The sequence below is a fragment of the Scyliorhinus torazame genome, chromosome 18, assembly GCF_047496885.1.
Source record: "Scyliorhinus torazame isolate Kashiwa2021f chromosome 18, sScyTor2.1, whole genome shotgun sequence".
Classification (NCBI taxonomy): Eukaryota; Metazoa; Chordata; class Chondrichthyes; order Carcharhiniformes; family Scyliorhinidae; genus Scyliorhinus; species Scyliorhinus torazame.
The window spans coordinates 117,209,220-117,228,808 of record NC_092724.1 but is presented as its reverse complement, the minus strand read 5'-3'; the positions used below and the strand labels follow the sequence as shown (position 1 = coordinate 117,228,808).

The 19,589-nt window shown below is 39.0% G+C and overlaps 1 protein-coding gene across 4 annotated transcripts in view; it reads right to left on the bottom strand.

Annotated features, from left to right (window-relative positions):
* Nucleotides 1-920: 920 nt before the first annotated feature.
* LOC140395440 (nuclear distribution protein nudE-like 1) overlaps nt 921-19,589 on the bottom strand; it is a 56,524-nt gene continuing 37,855 nt past the window's right edge. For 3 of the 4 annotated variants that reach the window (XM_072483192.1, XM_072483193.1, XM_072483190.1), the window contains exons 4-9: nt 15,617-15,765; nt 13,093-13,229; nt 11,904-12,074; nt 9,038-9,129; nt 6,783-6,934; nt 921-1,878 (exon numbers count right to left, since the gene is read on the bottom strand). In XM_072483192.1, the coding sequence (XP_072339293.1) occupies nt 1,791-1,878; nt 6,783-6,934; nt 9,038-9,129; nt 11,904-12,074; nt 13,093-13,229; nt 15,617-15,765 (789 nt within the window). In that variant the 3' untranslated portion in view covers nt 921-1,790. Of the gene's footprint in view, nt 1,879-3,953; nt 3,989-6,782; nt 6,935-9,037; nt 9,130-11,903; nt 12,075-13,092; nt 13,230-15,616; nt 15,766-19,589 lie in introns of all 4 variants that reach the window. The other variant, XM_072483191.1, reaches the window with a different exon arrangement.

The following is a 19,589-nucleotide window of genomic DNA, read 5'->3' as shown; positions in this document are numbered from 1 at the left end:
TTAAAGACACCATAAATGCAAGTTGTCAATGTGAAATCTGTGGTTATTTAATCCAATTAACACCAAATGTTATTATGTTTCCACCATCAATTCACACGGTGTGGGTATTGCAGCCTGTCTGCCACCTGAGCTTGCAGTTTCCCCCTTTGAAAACGTTGTCACCATTACGTTTCCCATCTTTTCTCCCATATTGCTGGAAGCAGCGATTTAAATATTCATAAGACAAAAATTAATTTTTCAATGTAGTCCATGATTAGAGTGTTACCCAGTAGTGTGGCAGACTTAATGTTGACATTTCACCATAAAAATGCCCAAATCCTCATTCAGTGAGATATCATCCTAAACCCAACATGGGAAAAGGCACTGCAGAAATGAACAAAACTTCTCCATGTCCTTCTTTCGATATTTTTGCTTCACACAAACTGGTAAACATCATGCAATTTGTGCGATATTTACCAAAGCTCAGTAAGATGTAATTGCTAAAATATAATGAAAAATGCAGTGATACACTTTTCAGTCTTTCCAAGGGCTACTCCAGTTAACAATTGTTAAGGCGCCCTTGTTAGGGCAGCACAGTGGCTAGCACTGCTGCCTCACAGCACCAGGGACTTGGGTTCAATTCCGGCCATGGTGTCTGTATGGAGTTTGCACATTTTCTCCGTGTCTGCGTGAGTTTCCTCCGGGTGCTTCGGTTTCTTCCCACAGTCCAAAGATGCGCAGGTTAGGTGGATTGGTCATGCTAAATTGCCCCTTAGTGTCTAAAAGGTTAGTGGGGTTACTAGGTTATGTGGAAAAGGTTGGGTCGTGGCTTAGGTAGGGTACTCTTCAAGGGTCGGTGCAGAGTCAATGGGCCGAATGGCCTCCATCTGCACTGTAGAGATTCTATGATTTTCTTTTCTATAATAGACTATGCACACTGCGACTGTTTAAAGAACAAATTTATTTCTGGAAGATTAGGCAGCAGGTTCTACATAATGATATCATATGATTTGTTACAACTGTGTATGGTAAACGTACTCATTTATTAAACATGCCATATAGAATCTGAATAAATAATGCTACAAAGCCCAAGCTATGTACAAATATCTTGGGCAAAGTTATGTTTACAAACTTATATACAGGAACAAGAAACAAACAGCCAACGTAATTATCTGAATTGTGGAACAAAATAAAATGTGAAAGTGATTGAATTGATGCTGTAAATAGCTAAAAAAAATTAAAGTGTGTACGTTTGTTATGCAACTTGTTTTTAAAAAAAACAAACCAATTTACACTTAAACAATGTTTAAATATATCCTAATAAATCTGACATTAAAAACCAAGCAGAAATTGTACAGTACAACATAAAAATTACAGGAATTGGTGTTTTAAAATACCACCAAATCCAGGCACAAAACCGAGAAACCCAGACCAACATTCTGGAGTCACACATTGTACAAGTGGCTTGAACAAAAACCATATACATCATCGTGAGCTTTAAATATGTAGACTTTTCCAACACTGCTTCGGATTTCAATTTTTAAACTCTCAATATACAAATCTGTTGTTGTTGTAATGTATAACTGAAAAAGCATTAAAACTCTCATGAATGGTAAAGTAATGGGACATTAACTCCACTGCCGTGATGGTATACCAGAGATTAAGAGGCAGACTGTTTAATCTGAAAATTTTATGCAGAACGAGCAAGATAAAAATTCAGAAATTCCTCCAAACCAAAGTGTAGTCAGGGTAGAATAGGTATTCTGTTATTTGAAGTAGGTGTTTAAAAATAAAATATGCAGTATAGCTGTTCAGACACTGAGCGGCAGCATGCCTGGTGGTGAAGCAGGCGGTGCTGATCCAATTCCAGCAGATCCTTGGTCTAGACCATTTACTACCCTAAATTTAATAGAAAACAGGATTACATTCAAATATTGGGTGCAAGGTGCAACAACAGCAGGTAATGTATAGATATCGTACAAGTCTGACAACATTCATGACAGAATCATTAATTATCAGATTGAGAAAAACTTCAAGAGAATTATCAAGTCCATTCTTAGCTCTGGATTCAGGATAACATTTTAATTATATAGTCTAATCAGGTCACTTGCTTGGGTTTCTTGCTGGATCCATTTCTGAAGATTTAACTTCATTCAATGCTGTTTCTGCTTCCTTTGGTAATACCTGGCCTTAAAACTTAAAGATCTGCATTACCTACTCTGCCACAATATAATAATAATCTTTATTATTGTCACAAGTAGGCTTACATTATCACTGCAATGAAGTTACTGTGAAAATCCCCTTGTCGCCACACCCCGGCGCCTGTTCAGGTACACGGAGGGAGAATTCAGAATGTCCAATTCACCTAACAAGCATGTCTTTTGGGACTTGTGGGAGGATACCGGAGCACCCGGAGGAAACCCATGCAGACATGGGGAGAATGTGCAGACTATGCACAGACAGTGACCCTGGCACTGTGAAGCAACAGTGCTAACCACTGTGCTACCGTGCCGCCCAAAATAGTATGGCACAATTGAGAACATTTTCTTGTTTATATAGTTTCAATTACATTGGAGATCAACATTTAGATGTACGTAATTACTGTGTGAAACATATTATGATTTGTCTCAATGCCATAAAGTGCAATTTGAAATTATTTCTACAAAGAAAGTCAACGCAAGAAGGCTGAAATTCCTTTATGTTGCCTGCAGTTAAAGGGTTGATTAAGAGTTTGGTTTTGATATAAAATTTGGAAAAAAGATAGTAATATTCATATTAAACCATTGATTTTAATATTAGCATTACAATGAATCATTAATGATATTTTTTCCAAATGCAATTGCCCCCATGTACAATTACAAAACCCACCACACATTAGTTACTTCTAGGCAGAATGGTATTCAATATTTTCCTTTTTCAAAAAGTTAACATGTGCAGTGCAGAAGACTTTAGTAGCAAATGCATATCTTGATGTATTTTTCACGTGCACTTGTTAGTATTGGTTTTAAGAACAGCCATGCCTCAGCTTTTAATATACAAGAGACAAAACACAACCAGTAAATGGTCATATTTTTAAAACATTGTGCCCTAAGAATCATTTTTAAGTTCACTGTTGTATCTCGAGTTTAAATGGTCTTTATTTAAAGATCATTCAATCTTATTCAGATCTAACGTAAAATTTCCACTTCGTTCAAGTGTTTTAGACTTGAGCCCAGAGCACAAGGTTTTGGCTGGAGTATTTCCACATACATCTTAGGGAAAATGTAATCTCCATTTTATTATTCAATATAACATTGAGCCAAACAGGCCATGCGTCAGAATACAGTGTGTCCTGTCATGCAGATGAGAAAAAATAATTTGGAAAGAAATCCTACTCAATCTAAATTTGTTTCGGCACATTTGTCCCTGCATTCCTTGAAAAGGAACTCACAGAGTATATGCAAACACTTGGAAAATGCTGTCACCCGTGTGGAACTTGTGGTTGAAAAAAAAAAATTAAATGATCATAACGGAGTCAGAAGTTGGGCAATAATGTGGGACCTCTAAAATAAGGAATCCTAAAATACAATTCAGGCACAGCTACAATATGGTGCCTCATTTTGCTTATGAAAAGAAGCAATACTTAATGCAGTTTAGTACTACACAAACGGCATTTTAAATATTTGATCTGCAATAGCAAAAATGACACATTGTCACCCATGGGGAACATTTTATCTTAGCTAAAAGTTAATGTATCCCATTGCCTGTGGAAAGCTGATTATAAAATTGTGGAGTAAAATTTTAGACGAGCCACCAATAGCTGTATTTTGAGCAACTATACTATAGGTTCTTACAATTTGACACAGAACACCAAAATCCCCGTGCAGTTAGTAAAATTTCAGCCTAAATCTAGCTGTTAATCCTAGATTCATTTACATCACCCCTGTGCTTGCATGCAGGTGATTATTTCAAAGGAATACAATAAAGTGAATTACCCATGATATACTCGGTGAAAAAGACTCTCTCTTTTCTGATAAAAGAAAACACATACTGAATCAAACTTAAGACCATAAAACCATAAGACACAGGAGCTGATATGTTCTCATTCCCATTCTCCTGCCTTCTTCCCATAACCCCTGACCTCCTTATTAATCAAGAACCTATCTATCTCGGTCTTAAAGACACTCAGTGATTTAGCATCCACAGCCTTCTGCAGCAATGAGTTCCACAGATTCATCACCCTCTGGTTGAAAAAATTCCTCCTCTTCTCTATTTTAAAGGATCGGCCCTTCAGTCTGAGGCTGTGACCTCGGGTTCTAGTTTCTCCTCCTCGTGGAAACATCCTCTCCACGCCCACTCTATCTAGGCCTCTTTCATATTCTGTAAGTTTCAATGAGATCCCCCTTCATCCTTCTAAACTTCATCGAGTACCGACCCAGAGTCCTCAACCGTTCCTCATATGACAAGTCCTTCATTCCGGGCATCATTCTTGTGAGCCTCCTCTGGATCCTCTCCGAGGCCAGCACGTCCTTCCTTAGATCCAGGGCCCAAAACTGCTTCAAATGGGGTCAGTCACATGTTGAAACCTAAACCAGTTTAAGGTGGTTGAAATACTTAAATCGTAATTTATAGCTAAAATTAAATTATTTTGGTTCAATTGACTCCAACTAAGTTATGATCAGTTCTGGGATATGTTGAAAATTATCAAGGAACTTGGAGCAATCCAAAATGCTGTATTAACCGTGTTTCAACACTATAGGAAACAGCAGCAGTCTTGTGTCAGAAACTTAATACAGCAAATAAATAGTTAAATAATGTCACAGTGCACCAAAATTACAGCATGGTAAGAATTAATACGAGCTTACTAACTTTTCCTTCAAAATCTAAACCTTTGATTTTATCTCTGTACTGGGAAGGTTGAGTTGCTCTTTTGCAGTTTTCTCCCTCTTAAAGACTTTGGTTGAAATAAAGTTTCACACGAGTTGACAGCTTTTACTTCTCTAAAAGATTGATTATGTTTGAGCACAGATGCCAAGTATGGACTGGATATTTGCTCATGCAACGTACATACTAAACTAAGTTGCTACTCATCACATCTACACATTGAATTCAAGCATGAATCATTAGATAGGAATCAGGAGTGGAATACTAGGAGCTTTTTCACTTCCTAGCTCAGGAACAATACTAACAATTTTAAAAGCCCCACTCAGATCAACTCACACCACACAATTGGAGAATTAAACTCAGATTTTCCTGTCCAAATAGCACAGGAACATAGGAGGAGGAGGCTACTTGGTCCGTCGAGCCTGCTCCACTCATCAAACAGGTCATGGTTGATCATCGACATCTGTGCCATTTTTCCCCACCAATACCAGATCCCAGCACAGCATTACATATGGGCATGCCATATCCCGTCATTAGGAGGGCTAAATAACGTTTAACAAAACTTAAAATAAATATTTTTTTACGCGATAGTGGTGCTACATTAATATGGCAAATTAGAAATTAGCTAAAGATAAATGAATTTTAAACATAAACCACAGAATTGATATTTAAATCAACTGGTATTCAAGTAATATGCAGCTGGTTATTCAACTGTACTTCCACAACAAATTTTCAATTTGGGATAGTTTTCCCTCTGATTTGCTTAAATTATTAAACCTTTTGCTTAGCCGATCAAAATCCAGTACCCACCTCAGTTAAATTAGCAGGTGTAAAAAGGCTGCAATTAAATTGGCCACCAGGAGCAGCACAAAGCAAAGTGAGTGGCCTTCAGATGTCCAGGCATCTTGCCATCAGAAACAAAGGCAACCATAAAAAGGGGAAGTGCCGGCAGGTTGAGCAAAGTAGTGGTCGTTTGCAACCTTAAAATAACTGTTTAAAAATAGATTTCCTATTAGACAAACCATTCTACAATATATAGGGATTGATTTTCTGAAATGGGGGTGCCAGTAAATACTGGGGAAGCCAGTAAATACTGGGGAGCCACCTCATGAAGCAATTCTCGAAACTAAGTTATGCTCTAAAACAAATTGGCAAAGGGGTAGCACATGAATCTGCAGCACATGAATCTGCAGAACAACATTTCAGCAATCACCCATTATTTCATATCTAAGCCTTCAAGGAGAAATCGTAGCTCCATGTTCAATTCGACAGCACCTTCCAAACCTCTAGAAGGACAAGGGCAGCAGGTGCAAAGGACATCACCACCAAGTTCACCTCCAAGTCATACATTATCTTGACTCGGAACTATATTGCCATTCATTCATTGTCGCTTGGTCAAAATACAAAATTCTGGAATGCCATACCTAACAGCACTGTGTCATTGTGCTGTAGGCCTACAGGAATAAATTTCAGAAAGGAATGGGAAAGGGGTAAAAATGAAAAGGACACAGGATTAGGAAAAGATCCAAATCCAGGAGAGAGGAATCCACAAGGTATACTGCACCCAAGGGGCTATTCAGCTCATTGTCTCTCATAGCAGGTCTTTGAAACAGCTATTCAACTAATTCCACTCCCTGCTCCTTTGCCACAGTCTATACAATGTTTTCTTCACGTACATATTGAATTCACATTTGAAAGTTACTATTGAATCTATTTCTACAATCCTTTCAGTCTGTGCCTTCCAGATTCTAACAACATGCTGCAGAAGAAAATGTCTTCTCATTTTATCTCTAATTATTTTTGCCAATAGTGTGCTGCAAACTTCTATGACTCCATACTAGTAAATATATCAAAGGGTGTCCCAGTTCATGAAAAGTTTAAATAACAGCAGATTTTTCCAAGAATGATTGACTTTTTTTGTTTGTGTATTGAATGCTTACCCTTTGTCAAAATATGTTGTAAGACCTGAATTAGAAAACTTTGAGCTGTTGACCATAGCAGAGGTGCCATTGCCATTCCCTGAACTGTAACTTTTTCGTGATGCTTGATCCTTTGCAAAATTTCTGCATGCTGCTAACTTTGATTCTAAGGCCTGAAAAGATTCAAGTGTTAGCAGGAAATAATTAACTCCAAAAATTCTGCACAACAGTTCGACACACTGCATAAAGGAATTCTTATTTTCCATTATACTGTTCAAACAAAGGGAACTCGTAACCTTTTCCCTCCCACCCCATCAAAAAAGCAGCAGCATTGATATTTTTGAATGAGTAAACAATTTCAAACTTATGAACAAAACAAAAGCTAGTAAAAGATACAATGCCTGATCTGTAAGGGTTTTCAAATGAAGTAAGTCTTCAAATCAAAGCATTTGACAGATATGCAAAAATCAGCCTAAATCACAACTGTAGGAGTAAGAGTATATGATTGTGCCATTTAGTTCTTTGAGCCTGTTCTGCCATTCAATGAGATCAAGGTTAACCTACAACCCAACTCCATATACCCCCCTGTGCCCCCCATCATTTAATACCTTTGACTACAAGGAATCTATTAACCTCAAATTTAAATTAACAATTGTCCCAGCATCGATTGCCATTTAGGAATACATATATTTTCCAATTTGTGGATTTACCTCCCTTAGCTTCTATCCTGGAAGTGGCTCTACATTCTTGAATCTGTCCCTGGACCTGGAGTGCAAGGTGTGACCTAATCAGGGCCTGATTAGCTCCAAACTCATGTATTCTAGATTATTTCCTACATTGCAATTGAGGCTATACTTCAGACATACTTCCATTGGCTACAAAGCACTTTGAGACGGTGGTCATGTAAAGCACTATATAAATGCAAGTCTTTCTAATCTTCCAGATATAAACTCCATAATTCCATTAGGCTTTGTGATTAATCACACTTTAATTATCTACCTTCATGGACTCCTAATTTTGGATCTCCACTACTGTTCAATTTTTAGAAAGGACACCGATTGATCCTTTTTCAATCCAAAGTAGATGTCCATATGCCATAGTTCTGTAAACTCAATTCATCTATCTTTGTCATTTTATGTCTCCTACTATGAGGGGAGGAGGCTGGATATCCCAAGGTTGATTTTAAGATGTTCTGAATGTGCACACAGTCCTTTCTTTCCCACAAATTACAAGGTGCCTTATCCTCCCCTTATCCCTTCTCCTAATGACGATCCATTCTGTGGTTTGGTTCCATGGGTGGTAGCACCCCAGGACAATTTCATTGAAGTCACCCTTTACCAGCTGTGAATCTGAGCATTGAATGATGACAGGCTGTCTGACACGGCGGTCATCAATATCCCTTACATCCACAGTACGCAGGAACCCTTTAGCTTTCTCTTTCCCCAATCCTGGCTACTGCAGTGCTTTCTCCCCAATCAAAATATATACATTCCTAAACATTGAAGTCTTTGCATACTTTTAATGAAAAATGCATATAATATTTCACACGGTCGTTAAGCCATGGTTTCAACAAGAAAAAATGTTTGTGTTTGTACCGCACTTTACCAAGCAGCTTAAAATCTTAAAAATAATTAACTAGATAGAGCTCTTTACCAGCATATATAATATGTATAAATAAATAAACACCTTCAGATTCGGAGGACAATTTGCCCTATAGGCAATCAATTTGAAGTTTAATCACTGCTGTGACACAAAAAAACACTGTCGCTAATTTGTGAACAGCAATATAATGAAACCAGCAATAAAATAAATGCCTAAATAATCTGCTTTGAGTGATGTTGGTTATGGGATAAATATTGGTCATCTGACAGGGTTGTCTCTGGAATGAGGACTGAACCTGTGGCTGCGAGAGTCCAAGGCAGGAGGCTATGATCAAGGCATGGCCGACACCAAACAGTATAGAAAATGTTGTGTAGACAAATGGAGCAGTGACATTACACCAATATCATCCAAAAACAGATGATGATCTAGCCAATTTGGGTATTAGCTGAGGAAGGAATGTTTTCTGGAACATCTTCCTTAAATACTGGTATGGAGTGAAATGTTTCCTGAACAGGTATCATTCCAAGGTCAAATTTCAGCAAATAACTAATATCAGAGAAATGTTAAATAGAATTTACAGAAATAAAGGTTGAGCATAAAATTGCAAACATTGTACCTTCTGGCAAATAGACAGATTTCTAATTTTAAAGGCATGTTAATTAGAGCTGACTTACCCCTACTTTTCTTAAAAGATCACCAACGATATTTAGTGCAGATATTCTTGCTGATGGAGTTAATGGTGTAGTTCCATAGCCATTTGGTATAGCTGCAAAACAATAAGAATTACAGTTTTCACACATGTATATATATGATCACATACAAGTACACACACTCGCATACACACATATAAATGGCTAATTTTGATAGCCCCGAAACTGCACAAGTAATTAATTAACTTACATTAATCGATTATAATGCAGAAAACATGTGAACTTTTGATTTGCCTGCTATTTCAAATGATTTCATTTACCAGTGTCAACCATGCTACTGAGCATGGAGCAAATATCATGAATGTCTGGCATCACTTAAAGTTAGCATGCACCTCCTAAAGGGCATGGAGTTTGGAGCAGGCATTGGCAGTCATATGGGAGCCGTATATGAGAGTGGTCTCCAAGTTTTTCCAGACATGGCATTCCCTGGTGGAGCAGGCACAAAGTAGGAGAGATGTCTGACATCCGCAGTGAACTAAATCAAGTGGGTTTTTCCCACCATCTGCTGAAAGAAAGCATAGTCTACGGTGTTGACCTTCATAATGGCACCACTGCTTTGCCCTGATCAACATGGTACCCAAAAGCTGCGTGGATGTGACACAGACACCATTTTGGACTCGGTGCCCATTCCAAATATTGCATTAGCACACTCCAATACAAGGTGTTTTACAATGTCAATTTTCAAAAGCAAGATAACAAAGAAATAAAGTTTACACAAAAATACTCCAGACTTCATATGACTAGTGCTATATCTGATCTTGTGGGAGATAGTTTGACCCTAATTTCTAACTCTGATCCTAAGTTATGACTCACTCCCAGTGTTCAAACAGGCTGAAGCCTTTTTTGAAATGGATTATTATATGTCCATGCCCTCACTCCTCAGTGATCTCACAGAAAATTAAAGTGCGTCAATACAAGATGTTTGGACGTTGATACGAATTATATGCAATCAATTTGGGCACAAGTATCGAGTTCTGGCTGCCAAAGCTATTTGAGCCATGGATGGCTTTCCTTCAGCTAGAGGGGTGAGTGCTGACAGGCACTTTAAACAGCTGAGCAAATGCTTTCCTCCTCCTTTCCCTCCAGTTTCAGAATGAAACAGAGCAAAAGGCTATTCAGCACCAAATGGATGTCATCAACAGAGCAGTATTTTTGCACAACTAACATTCGAGATGCATTTTATTGGAACTTTTCCCCCTTGATGCATACTGAAGACAACCTGCTACTTTTTCATTCTTTGCTTTTCAGAGGACCCGCTTGCCTCTTTCCACTAATTCAGTGGTTCATTCAAATCTTAAAACCTTGGCTCCCAGTTTTCATTTGTTCATCTTAGGCCCAGGATTGTAATGCACTGAAAATGTCTTAGAAGTAGAAGAGTAATCTACAATTATAATTATTGGGGAGTCCATTTCTACATAATTTTTCAGCTTTCGATCTTTAAACTCTATTTCAATGTGATTACCCTACTATGGCATTTTATAAATGTTTTGCTTCCATAACTTTTATTTGAGGGAGGGACTATTACATAATATATTAAAATATTATAAGTCCATATGTGTATTGAAGAAACTTGGTACTAAGCAGACGCTCCCACCAATTGTGACAGTGAGAGGTCTGTTTCACATCCCCTACATCCTCAATACATACAGCAGAAAATAAATCCTATGTTCCAACCAAATCTGTTGGTCAGTCTTTCAAATTGTTCCATGTTTTGCTATTGAACAATAATACGTCAAAGTGTTATCTAAAATAACAATGAGTTCTAAAGTTTCCACTCGGTTGTGCTGTTTACCTAATGCAATTTTAATATCTTGAATAAATATTAAATGCTTATCTAACCATCACTTTTTGCTACTTTTGATTACTAAACGCGGAGTACATATTTTGGACTCTCACAATGTTAATGTTATGGATTTGCACTAAATGGGTTGGTTCTTGAACACAGTTAAGGCACTAAATTTGTACTTTTAATATTGCCAAATCCAAGAGATCCATTTAAAATGTGGCGCTGAAGCTCATTAGAGCATTAGTGCTGTGTGCCTGTCAAACTATTCAATTATAATCAAAATTAGTTCAACCTCTATCACTGTCAGGTGGATTAAAATGTGTTTGGTCAAATGAAGCAAGATGCACATGATAAACATTGTGGTTTCTTAGAAAATTCTGAATAGCATGGAGTATGGCTGTACACACAGGGGCCTAGCTGCATTTATATTCTCCCTCCGTGTACTTGAATAGGCGCCAGAATGTGGTGACTAGGGGCTTTTCACAGTAACTTCACTGCAGTGTTAATGTAAGCCAACTTGTAACAACAAAGATTATTATTATTATACTTACCTGTGCACAATGGCAAACTTCAAGATTAAAATAAAATGAAAGTAGGGGCACTTGGTTTGTGGAACCCAGCCAAATAATTTAACACATCTCATTAATGCACACATTCGATCTTTAACATAGCCATCTGACAGCCATGCAAGCAGGTTAGACGGATTGGCCATAATCAATGCGCAGGGTTAGGGGGACAGGGCGGGGCAGTGGACCTAGGTAGAGTGCTCTTTTGGAGGGTCAGTGGCGACTTGATGGGCCGAATAGCTTCCTTCTGCACTGTAGGATTTCCACAGACTTCAACAGTCAAACTTGGAAGGGTTTTAGGTTCTGTACCAACTGGATGGCTGACTGGATTTTTCCAAACTCTGACTGAATCAAGGTGGTAGCCATTGCAGTTAATATGCCAGCTTACTAGAAATAAATGCAGTCCATACTTTTGCATTTACATGAACAAAGTCTGAATCAATGTTATGGCAGTGCTTGGAAAACCTACACCACATACCTTTGGGCGAAGCAAACCCATTGCCTGCAGTTCGTCCGACAGGTGTGGCTGGTAGAGAAAGGGATGTTTGAACAGCTGAATCCATCTTCTCACACTCCAGCGTTGGTGAACTCGGGGCAGACTTTCTTGTTACTTCCTGTCTTTCCCTTACTGCTAACTCTTGGCGGAGATCTGCAAAAATATTCACAAGATTGCGGCTGAACAAGACTTCAGTGCTATGCTACAGAATGAAGGTTACGGATTTTAATTAAAAAAAAAATCAATTTAGTAGCTATGTACACTGCTTATAATAATGTTACGATTAGGCTACAAGAACCTAATAATCAACTCATCTGCACTGCTGCCAGTGAAACTCCCAAATGGCCTGAACATAATGAGACCTCTAATCTCAAAATGCTGTAAATCTAAATATTTCCATATAATGCCAGAAATATACTGTTGAGTGATCGAGTGCAGGTAGTGATGATGCCTTATATGCACTATTGCCAAGCATGCAGAGAATCCTGGGGGAAGCACACTTATTTGCTTTTGGTTTGGTCCCACTAACCTATCTTTCCTGGACTCTTCAACCATATCTTTCATTTCTGACTTGCCATGTGCTGGTGTTTCACAATGTTACTGCATAGACATCAAATTTACCTCAAGTCGCTACAGCTCCTAGAGTGAGAAATTTGATTTTATTTTAACATGGGTACTCATTAACTGTGTTGGTAAGTAACTCAAGGAACAATGCAGCAGCCAGGAAACAAAGGTACATTTGCTTTTACAGTTGCCTCATCACATTACTGAAAGAAGTAATTATGCAGAACATTTCCAGAAATCACTATAGAGTGAAAAATCAACATGTTGAACTACAGAAAAAAGACTGGAATTTGTAATAGAGCTGACCACCGGATGCCTTGAAGCATCTTACGCAGCCAATAAAAGTGTAGCCATTTTTGTAACATAAGACAGTTGTGACAAAATAAAAAGCAATTTTGCAATGGCGGTATGAAAAAGTAGGAAAACTACAACATTGCAATCGCAATAAATTCAGATAATGTACTCGACCTCACCCCTTTGCAAGAACACCAATAGTGAGAAAGGCTTCCTGACCATGAGCTTATCAGTTCTATTATTTAAAGTTTGTATGCATCCAATTCGTTACTGCAATGCTGTCCTTAAAAAGAAACTCTCAAATTAAACGCACCTCGAGCTTCATCTTTTAACCGCTGAGCAGAAACAAGGAGCGATTCCTTCTCATCAAGTTCACTTTCTAAAAAGGCATTTCTTTCAATTGCTTGATTCAGCCGTTGTTCAAAGTCTTCTAGTGATACAATAGTAGCCCTAAATAGATATTAAAAAAGGACTTATTGAACTAACACATGACTATGTGGTGATTATTTCCTTAAATAAATAGCGCGTTCAACATTAGTAATAGTAATGGGAGGTACAAGTTACTAGAACCAATCTCTTGAAAACTAAAAGCATATTTGGGAGATATATTAACCTTGTATTTAACAAATAGCAAATTATGAAGCTTAATTTCAAGCACCTCTTAATTTAGTCAATTTTGCTTTAATACAATGATCAAATTGTAGCTAATTTTAATAATTTAATTTAATTTTCAACTAGATTTAACAAAAGTTTAGTTTATCACAGTTTGCATTGCAGTAGCATCTTTAATGTGGGAAATTGTTTCAAGGCACTTAACAGGAACATAATAAATCAAAAATTGACACCGAGACAATGGAGAGACATTAGAGCAGGTTCAAGAGTCAGCTTTTAAAGGAGTGGAGGAAGATAAAAATAGCAATGTTTAGTGAGTGAATTCAGGAGCTTAGGGCTGAGGTAGTCAAGACATGACCCAAATGACGCGGAAAAGGGTGTGGGGAAATGCATAAGGGCAGAATTGAGTGTGTGAAACTTTTGAGGGTTGTCAGGCTGGATGGGATTAAAGAGATAGCAAGGAGTTAGGTCATGGAGGGCTTTGAATACAACAATGAGAATGTTATAAAAGAAGCCACTGGTGAATTGGGAATCTCTGTAGGTCAACGGACAGAGCAATGATGTGAGAGTTGTCTTGGTGTAAGTTAGGATACAGGAAAACAGCTTTGGACGAATCCAAGTTTATGAAGTGTGGAATATGGGAGGCTGGCTAAGAAAGGATTGGAATAAATAGTCACGCCTGCAATTTACATGCAATCTGAATGACAAAGAAAAAGTCCAACACTGCAGCAAGATGAGGTCTAATATCTTTTAATGTAATCAAATAAAAGGCAATAATATAAAAGCAAATTACTGCAGATGCTGGAATTTGAAACCAAAACAGAAATTACTGGACAATCTCAGCAGGTCTGACAGCATCTGTGGGGAGAGAAGGGAGCTAACGTCAAGTCTGGATGAGTCTGTCAAAGCTAGAGAGAATTGGAAATAGGGTCAGATGTATACTGTTGTGTGTGTGTGTGTGTGTGTGTGTGTGTGTGGCGGGGGGGGGGGGGGGGGGGGGGGCATGGAGCGGTGGGGCGTGGAGTGGTGGGGCTGGTTAGGGGGCCAGTGATAGGTGGAGATTGACAAAACTTTAGTGGACAGAAAGACAAAAGGAATGTAAATGGGCAAAGAAGGGTGCTGATAGTGGCATATAAAGAGACTAGTTTGGCAGAACAAAGGTGAGCAGCGTGTCAAAGGGCAACTGGAAATGGGGAACAATGATGAGGGAGAAACAGATCAATGGAAGAAATGAAAATAAATTGATCGAAATAAAAATGGGGTGAAGGTGCAGGAGAGTTCACACTCTGAAGTTGTTGAATTCAATGTTAAGTCCGGAAGGCTTAAACGTGCTTAATCAGAAGATGAGATGCTGTTCCTCCAATTTGCACTGGGCTTCACTGGAATGTTGCAGCAGGCCAAGGGCAGACATGTTTACTTGAGAGCAGGTTGGTGGGTTGAAATGGCAAGCGACTGGAAGGTCTGGGTCCTACTTGCGGACGGATCAAAGGTGTTCTGCAAAGCAGTCACCTTGTATACGTTTAGTCTTTCCAATGTAGAGTAGACCGCATTGGCAGCAGGAATTTGTAGACCAGATTGAAGGAGGTGCACGTGAAGCACTGCCTCACCTGAAAGGTGTGTTTAGACCTTGGGATGGTGAGCAGGGAGGAGGTAAAGAGGCAGATGATATATAAAAGGCAATGTTTGGCATCAGTTCCAGAACGTAACACAACAATGTTTCTCTAATCCTCAAAAAATTTTCCCCTGGCGCACATCCAGAATCATAGATTTGAATGTATTACTAGACATTCATGGAGTTTCAATAGTATTGGGGCACGTTAGCACAGTTGCCTCACAGGTCCAGGGTCCCAGGTTTGATTCCCGGCTTGGGTCGCTGTCTGTGCGGAGTTTGCACGTTCTCCCTGCGTCTGCGTGGGTTTCCTCCGGGTGCTCCGGTTTCCTCCCACAGTCCAAAGATGTGCAGGTTAGGTGTATTGGCCAAGCTAAATTGCCCTTAGTGTCAAAAAAAAAAAAAAAAAAGTTGAGTGGGGTTACTGGGTTACGGGGGTGGAGGTGTAGGCTTAGGTAGGGTGCTCTTTCCAAGGGCCCTTGCAGACTTGATGGACAAATGGCCTCCTTCTGCACCGTAAATTCTATGATTATACGTACCATAATCCAATTATCGAAAGTAAACAAATATGCGTTTCATATGCCGTTATTTTACAGAAAGGAATCTAAATCCTTACCTTTTAGCTCTTTCTAAATCATCGTTTGCCTGCTCCAATTCTCTTACATATTTATGCAGTTGATCTTTGATACCTCTTGTTTGACCCAAGTCATCTTCTAGCATAGATATCTGTTTATAACTCTGTGCATATTGTTGTTCGAGTTTGTCCTGAAAGTAAATAGCAAAGAAGAAAATCCCAAGATTTGATTTATTGCCATTTTGCATTTTAATCCCACAATGTGTGATTTCCATGAGAATATTGTACTATCTCCCATATCACGTCTGTGTAAAACAATTTAAATTAAGTCCTGTTTGTGCATCAGTAATTGAATTTCATTAGGTTACAGCATTCACAATTAAATAATCAATAAGGTCTTAAACCTATGTAAGTAATTGGGATTCCAAAATGTGGATTACTGGAAATTGCTGGAAATATCTCCAAAACCTTGGTCACCATGCAAGCAAGTTCAAATTCTAAATGATTGAATAACTTAGGATAGAATCCCTACAGTGCTGAAGGAGGCCATTCGGCCCATTGAGTCTTCACCGACACCCTTGGAAAGAGCATCCGACCTAGGCCCATGCCTCTACCATGTCCCCTTAACCCCATCTAACCTTTTGGACACTAAGGGGCAATTTTGCATGGCCAATCCACCTAACCTGTACGTCTTCGGAATGTGGGAGGAAACCGGAGCAACTGGCGGAAACCGACACCGACATGGGGAGAAAGCGTGAACCCCACACAGATACCCAAGGTCAGCATTGAACCCAGGTATCTGACACTGTGAGGCAGCAGTGCTAACCTTTCATTGTAATGATCAGCTAATCTTCACCCAAAGGGTTGTGAATCTACGGAATTCCCTGCCCAGTGAAGTAGTTGAGGCTCCTTCATTAAATGTTTTCAAGATAACGATAGTTTTTTTGAAGAATAAAGGAATAAAGGGTTATGGTGTTCAGGCAGGAAAGTGGAGCTGAGTCCACAAAAGATCAGCCATGATCTCATTGAATGGCAGAGCAGGCTCGAGGGGCCAGATGGCCTACTCCTGCTCCTAGTTCTTATGAGAGAGATAATAACATAGCTTCAGGGGGGAGGGGGCGGACTGGTGAAATCGACAAACACATTGCACATGAAGTTTGGCTGTGTTGGACTTAGGACTTTGTTCAGCATTTCATGGTGAATATTGCAACTTTATAAAATTCAATTCATGACATATAGTCAGAACTTAATTTAAATTGTCTTGCATAGAACAGATGCGGGGAGATAAAGTAACATTCTTGTGATAAGTGTGGAAAAACCCCAGAGGCCTCACACTTTAAAAAAGGGGTCAAGGCCTTGGAGATGGTGAAGAGATTTACTAGACTGGGCGCATGGTTGAGGAACTTCAGCTACTTGGAGAGGCTGGAAAATCTGGGGTTATTCGCCTTAGAGCAAATAAGGTCAAGAGGTGGTGTGTCTGAGGTGTTCAAAATCATGAATAGTTCTGATGGAGAAATAAAGAGAAACTGTTTTCCAGCAGCAAGTGGGGCAGTAACCAGAGGTCAAATTTAAGGTGATTGGTGAAAGAACTAGAGGTGACTGAGTGTTGGCAGAATGTGGAGTTGATACCACAATCTGATCAGCAACAATCTTATGGAGCGGCAGAACAGGCCCGAGGGGCTGAATGAACTACCCTGCTCCTAAATCGAATGTTGATGTGACATCAGTAAATGTTTTTGGTTAGACAATGAGCTGCTGTGATCTGGAATGCACTATCCGAGTGATGGAAGCTGATTGAAGAGTGTCATTCAAAAATGAATTTGATATGTACTTGAAGTAGAAAAAAATACTTAAAAACTTAAGAACAACAGACAGGGCAGTGGGGTGGATGGATAGTTCTAGAAAGGGCTGGTCCAGGCATGAGGGGCTGAATAGCCTCCTTTTGTGTTGCAGCACTTTATGATTCCAATTACATTTGCTGATTAAAACGGGACAAGAGAATTGTGTGATTATTGACAGTAATTTTTTCCACAGCATTCAATGCAGTCAGTGTATAAAATTGTACCATTCGCAAAATTCTATACTCAGCAGGAAGAAAAACACTCGTATTAAGTTTTGCCAGGAGGTTCAAAAATCCTTCTGTAGCCATACAATGGTACAATAACGGATTACAGCAATTATTATTGGGGAATTCCCAGTATGGAGATGCAGTGATGTCATTGGGTTGTCCAAGCAGCCAATTTCATTAAAGGATTTTCACCAACACCCAAACAGGGAACAGTAAAATAAAATCATTCTTTCTTCCTTTTTTATAGAATAAGATTAGGACATGCAGAGAAGGTGAAGGTCGATGGTAAAATATTCTGAATTTATTTATTTTTAATTAAAAAGAATTAGATACAAAAATCCACTAATTGATCATTTAACAAAAGGACTCTGCAATGTATTTTTTTAGGCTTACTCATGAAATGTTATTCATCACATTGCTGTTGAAAACTGTTACAGCTGCTTGAAGATGCAACTGTTTAATGGGGTGTCTCTAACAGCAATGCGGGAACAGGAAAGTTGAAATTTTCACTAATTTCAATGATTTCCGACTCTGGGACAGTCAGTTTCAGAGAGGTAGTGGTGCCCTGGAAAATCTAACCCATCATGAAACGAGATTTCTTAATTATTTTGACCTGTGATTGTGCATTTCAAAATGTAACTCAAAGGCTTGAATTGTGGCTTTCGGCAGTTGTTTAGAAAATATGTTACAGAAAACAACTTTTTAGTCTAGTATTGTCCACTCAGAAGAACACATGAAGTTGCTTTACAAGCATGCAGAAACACATACCTACATGAATTTTAACATGAAACATTTCATTAGAACAGGCACATTCCAAACTGTTTGCACATTTTAGTACAATAAACTTAAATCGAGTAAGCTACAAATTTTCAAAATATCATAATTTTGATTTTCAGTATTTGTAAGTATAATCCTGACAGAGAGTTGTCAATGTTTGCCGTCACCGCCTCTCTGAAACTGACTACCCCAGAGCCGGAAATCATTGAAATGAGTGAGAACTTCAACTTTCCTGCCCCGCATTGCTGTTAAGAGACACCCTACTAATTTAATAACCTTTATTGTCACAAGTAGGCTTACATTAACACTGCAATGAGGTTACCGTGAAAAGCCCCTAGTCGCCACATTCCGGTGCCTATTCGGGTACACGCAGGGAGAATTTAGAATTACCTAACAGCATATCTTTCGGGATATGTGGGAGGAAACTGGAGCACCCGGAGGAAACCCACGCAGACACAGGGGGAACATGCAGACCCCGCACAGACAGTGGCCCAAGCCAGGAATCGAACTTGGGACCCTGGCGCTGTGAAGCAACACTGCTAACCACCGTGCTACCGTGTCGCCCACTAAACAGTTGCATCTTCTTCCAGCAGATGTAACTATTTTCAACAGCAATGTGATTAATAAAATTGAATGAACAAGCCAACTGGTCCTAAAAAAATACAGTGCAAAGAGTGGCGAGAGGGCAACGTTTTTTGGTAGTCAGCTTGCATACACAGAGAACAAGTTGCTCTTTCTTTTTCAATCCGATTATCTGTGGTGTAGCTCTTTCTTTTATCACCTCCAACATTGGACCAACTATCACTAGCATGGCCTGCAGTGGGCTTTGCTGACTCCACAGCTTCAACAGGACCACATTTTTCACAAAGGTATGGAGTGGGAAGTGATATTAATAAGGAGTGTGATCGAGCAAACAGCATGACTGGATAAGAAGCAGAAAGGAATCACAGCTCAAGTGCCAGCAGCTGCCATCATATGTTTAGACAAAGTTTGGTAAAACCACATAAAACAGGAGAAGAGGTGAACAAAAGGTGAAAGGAAATCGCTCAAAAAATACATTTTTCGGTGAGGAGAGAATCCGTGTAACCGGTGGTGTTGAGTGCAGAAAATAATAAAAGGAAAGACTGAAAAACAAGAAAGTAATTTTGTGCATCATGTCACAGGGAGATC